Source organism: Brachypodium distachyon, chromosome 2, assembly GCF_000005505.3.
Source record: "Brachypodium distachyon strain Bd21 chromosome 2, Brachypodium_distachyon_v3.0, whole genome shotgun sequence".
Classification (NCBI taxonomy): Eukaryota; Viridiplantae; Streptophyta; class Magnoliopsida; order Poales; family Poaceae; genus Brachypodium; species Brachypodium distachyon.
The window spans coordinates 8,140,752-8,145,797 of record NC_016132.3 but is presented as its reverse complement, the minus strand read 5'-3'; the positions used below and the strand labels follow the sequence as shown (position 1 = coordinate 8,145,797).

General features: G+C 53.0%; 1 protein-coding gene across 1 annotated transcript; it reads right to left on the bottom strand.

Moving 5' to 3' along the window:
- Nucleotides 1–1,248: 1,248 nt before the first annotated feature.
- Nucleotides 1,249–3,897, bottom strand: LOC100824278. Its single transcript, XM_024458189.1, has 2 exons — nucleotides 1,451–3,897; nucleotides 1,249–1,405 (listed from the first exon to the last, which is right to left on the bottom strand). The coding sequence occupies exon 1, from the start codon at nucleotides 3,784–3,786 to the stop codon at nucleotides 1,480–1,482; it is 2,307 nt and encodes a 768-aa protein (XP_024313957.1). The 5' UTR covers nucleotides 3,787–3,897; the 3' UTR covers nucleotides 1,249–1,405; nucleotides 1,451–1,479.
- Nucleotides 3,898–5,046: the final 1,149 nt, after the last annotated feature.

Sequence of the window (5,046 nt, the reverse complement as noted above, 5' to 3'; positions counted from 1 at the left end):
TCGATTACAATGAAGAGATACACTCTAATTAATCTTCCTTATCTTGAATCGCAAGACTTGGCATGTAGACTCCTGAAGTCGAAGTAGGCTTTCTTGTGGGCCCCCAGCTGGGCTGTACCAGGTATACTCGAGTCGAGTACGTGGTTAGTCATAACCACGTCAGTAGCCCCAAATACCTGGTTGAGTTGAGGACTCGACTATGGACTTTTCCCCGTAAAGAATGAGCTTATTCTGTTGTTGAGCCAGTTGCATAGTGTTGTAGACTTCGGCATGTTACCGACTCGTACTTCGAAGGAGAAGTATTTTGACTCAGAGGATGTCCGAGCTGATGCTTTAGTGTTTAACTGTTAAATAACAGTTTCACAATAATATCTGATGGTGGATCAATGCGGTGAGTAGGAGTCATAGGGATATATGCTTAATGCGCCCAGATACTCGAGAAATCGAGTCTAGTTAATCGCTCTAGAGCAAATACAACACTAGTTTTCATCAGCATTCGAGTTCCCCGGGCTCGAACCTGGCGACTGGCAAATTTTGACTTAGCCTGCTGGGGTCTTATAAGTCAAATTCTAGTTTTTAAGAACTCGACTCGTTCGTCAAGATTGCTCGAACTGGAAATACGCAGCTGGTACGTTTCCAGGCCCTATAGGAAGCCTACGGGCCTTATCTTCATGTAATGAACATTGTTGCAGGGAGCGACCCTTAAGTAAAAATTGTTACTGGAGGGATGCAGCCGATGCATATCAAGGCCTAATTTTTAGGACTTACCTTCATACAATGAGTATGGATTTGACTGGAAATAACGTAGCTGGCACGATTCCAGCCCCGTAAGAGAACTTTCGGGTTTTATCTTCATGCGATGAGCATGAATTTACTGAAATACGCAACTGGTACGATTTCAGACTCGATGGAATGATCCATGAGGCTTATCTTCATGCAATGAGCATGGGGTTTACTAGAGCAGCGCAGCTGGTGCGGTTCCAGGCTCTTTGGACAAAACCCAAGAAGTTTACTGTTTATGCGAATGAGCATAAACAACTGAGATGACGCAGCTGGTGCGACTCACTTGAGTCGATTATATGAAATCGATTGTTTTGTGTCATGACCATTACCCTGTTTCACCGACAAGTGAATCTCATCTCTTAGAAACGCTACGAAATGTCGAAATAAGCAGATTTGGGTTAATTGAGACACGGCGAGGATTCAGAAAGATGGCATGACCGTACACATACAGAATAACATCAGATATTTCAAAAAGTTTTTTTACAGCAAAGCACCTCTTTATTTCTTAGTAATGATAGTTACATCTTCAATTAAGAGAATTCGGATACTAAAGTACTTGCTTATAATTACGAGAAGAAATGGAGGAAAAAAAAGAAAATGCTTCCCAACTAAGAGATGGGCAGGCTTGCTTCTACCCGCCGTAGTTTCCTTAACCAAGAGAGGGGCATGGAACGGAAAGAAAATTACATTCCCAGATTACGGGATACTGTGAGGTGCCTGGGGCCGATCCGTGACGCCGGCGTGCAGCAGCAGCGCCCAGACGAGCGTGAGGAACTCCCCTCCGCGACCCAAGGCCTCGACGTGGCCCTTGACGTTCTCCGACGGCGCGACGAACACCACCATCTCCGACCAGAAGTCCGCCAGGAACCGCCACGCCGCCGCCTCGTCCTCCTCATACGCCTCCACCAGGGACTTCCCGAGATCTGCTCCACGCCACAACACCTCGTCGCGGGACCTCTTGAGCTCCTTCAAATACCGACCGTACCTCTGCGCCGTCGACTCGCTGGTGGGGCCACCGTCGTCCTTCCCAAGCGCCGCCTTCACGCCCTCCGCCACCTCCTCGTACCGTTTCTCCGTCCACGCCGTGTTGTCCGGCAGCAAGCCCGGCTCCGCCGCCACCAGGTACGCGCAGTAGAACGACAGCTGGCTGGCGGCGGCCATGTCCGCCGCCGCGGCCGCCCCCGCGACGTGCGAGTACCTCATCTCGAACAGCCTCGTGCCGATGTGGCAAGCCAGGATATGCTCCGTCGTGCTGCTGCTTCCGAGCGCAGAGGAGCCTTTCTCGGCCAAGGAATTGCTGGGCCTGGGCCAGGCCCAATCGACCTTGCCGCCGAGCCCGACCCGCCGCGCCCCGGTGCTGATCCCTTTGTTCATCCCGCCGTAGCTGCTCTTCACGGACCTCAGCACGGCGTCCTTCGCGGCTGCCGAGATCTGGACCGACCTCATGAGCCCCGCGCGCCCGTAGAACTTCTCCGAGAAGAGCCCCGACCGCCTCCCGAACCGGCGTGGCTCCAGCACCGAGTTCTGCCCGATCTTGTCGCTCCAGCGGCTCGCCGGCCTGAACCGCAGCACCGCCTCCAGCGCCTTCTGGCCGCTGGGGGAGTATTCGCGTGTGATGTAGTCGCCCAGCAAGGCCATCTTCGTCCAGTTGGAGCACAGGCCGACGATGATCTCCCAGGTCTCGGTCAGCACGGTGGCAAGCAGCAGGAACCACGTGATAACAAAGTAAGCCTGTTGCGCCGGTGTCGGCACCGGGAGATTCGGCTTGCCCGGAACTTCGGGAGCTTCGGTGAAAACGATCACTCTGTGGACTGTAAAAACCCATCCTACGCCGATAGCTACGGCGACGACCAGGACGGAGAGGATGTAGTTGAGGACGGCGCACCACCCGCGGAACGAGCACAACGGGAGCGGGGAATAGTAGAAGTCACTTGCAAACCAGAGCTCGTCCACGAGGACTCTGAACACCCGGTCGGCATCCGCGGCATTTCCTTTGCTGCCGTCGGCGGCAACGGCAGATGATGAGTCCATGCCTCTGAGCACGAAGTCGAGCGCGTTGCTTGACCCTTCCTCGGCCAGGGGGTAACCCGAGAGCCGCCGCCGGAGATTCTTGAACAGGGCGAAGGAGAGGCAGAGGTCCCTCAGCTCCCGCCGCTTGGCGAGGAGTCCGCCGCCGTGATCCGACAGCTGCCACACGCGGCTGAGCGTCACGAGGGAGCTGAGCTTGTCCTTCAGAGCTTCGCCCTTGACGCGAAACCCGTGAGGTTTTTCCTCCACGTGTTCCTTGCTCTCCCCCGTGACGAGGTAAGGAGGCACATGCCCGTAGCCTTCCTCAGCGCCGTCTTCGACGAGCTGGGCCATGTAACCGGAGACGAGCCGGGCGTTCTTGCCGACCGCGTACGAGCCTCTCGCCATAAAGAAGACGGCCACCTTGAGCACGAACTTGGCAAAGCCGAGCACGCAGAGCACGAGGAAGATGCCTTTTCCTGTAACGCCCAGCCAACCGGCTTCCGGAAAGCAGAGGACGATAAGGCCACCCAGGATTACGTACGTGACGACGAGCTCCACGGGGGTCCGGACATTCTGGCCGTCGACGCCGGTGTCGCTGGAAGAAGGGGATACGGAGGTCGCGGCGGAGGTGGCCGCGGCGGTGTCGGCGTTGCCCTTGATGATGAGGATGAGGAGCGTCCACAGGATGAGCGTCCACATGGTCTGGACCTCCGGGCTCCCCTTGCCGGAGGCCACTTCCGGGCACTGCTCTTTGGTTTTGCACAGACTGTCTTTTAGCGCATCCCTCCTCGACAGCAAGGAGGAGATGACGGTGGAGGTGAGGGGGATGAAGGCGGTGGAGGCGCCCCAAAGGATTAGGCGCAGCACCGGGTGGCGGCACCGGCGGCCGTACGTGCTAAGCGCCACCAGCAGAACGGCCAGCGCCGCGGATGCCACCGGCCCGGCAACCTGGGTGAGAAGTTCTTTTGTGGATTGCATTTGTGGCTCCTCCATCTGTGCAGTATGGACTATGGAGTGTGCTTGTTTTCTTTCTCTGTGTATATTTTCTACGCAAGGCCTGTGATCACTGATCAGTAGGCGATCGATGGGACTGAAGGGTGGTGGGAGTGCTCTGAACTGAATTGCTTGCGGCCTATTTATAGGGGGGAAACGGGACGGATGCCACCGTTTCCATGTTCCACACCACACGAGTGCATCCGTTGTGGCCGTTGGATCTCAATAGGAGCCGATCGAGCTTGCTATACTGGAGTTGTTACTACCTTGCATACAAGTTGACTTGGCCTTCCGTGATACTGGAAGACTACACAAGTACACAGCATTCGTACTATATCTGTATACTTTCTCCGTCTCAAAATAAGTGACGTGAATTTGTACGAGAAGCTATATAAATCCTCGTCATTTAGTAGGGACCAGGTTTTGCCTAACCCCGTTAATCAATTGGGGTTAGCAAACTGTCAACGAGATAAGCGAAACTAGTACTCCCTCCATTCAGCAAAGGATGTCTCAAGTTTGTCAAAATTTGGATGTATCTAGACGTGTTTTAGTGTATAGATGCACACGTCTAGATACATCCAAATTTGATCAAAATTGAGACATCCTTTGTTGCACGGAAGGAGCAGTAATAGTCATGCGCGTGAGCATGCACATATGAATGCATGGTAAAGTCAAAACGTAGGGCAAGTCGGCATGCATGAGATTGATGGGACTGCAAACGGACTCATTTTTTAATTGACCCGTACACATCACACTGATGAAATATGTATACAGTAATTAAGTTATGGATTTAAAATCTCTGGCTAGGTCAGACATGTTTCTCTATAGGAGATACATATATGCTGGCAGATACAAGGCAAGTACGTGCGGAGTAGTAATTGAATAACCCAAATCCAGTCATGCTAATGCACGTGTTCGTATTCTTTAAGATCATCTAGAGCTGCTACTTGTTTTTTCATCTGGATACAAGGCAAAGGCATCTTGGTTTTCAGTTTTGTGGTAAGGTGGCCGACTTCGCGGTTGCAAGTGGATATGATGCGCCGAGTGCGCATAGTCAGGACTCACGAGACCTTGACTCATGAGACACACGTGATTGAGCAGGCTCATGAGAGACCTTGTCTCATATTAGCACTGCCAGTAATACATGTGCCTGCCATAACTCAGTTAGTAGTCCAAATTCTTTTGAACGGCAATTAGTAGTCCACATGTGCCTGCCATAATAACTCCGTGGTTTAGCAGGCTCATGAGATACACTCTCTC

What these genes read in the sequence shown, in the direction of transcription:
- LOC100824278 (XM_024458189.1), bottom strand. Translation starts at nt 3,786, where the DNA reads ATGGAGGAGCCACAAATGCAATCCACAAAAGAACTTCTCACCCAGGTT.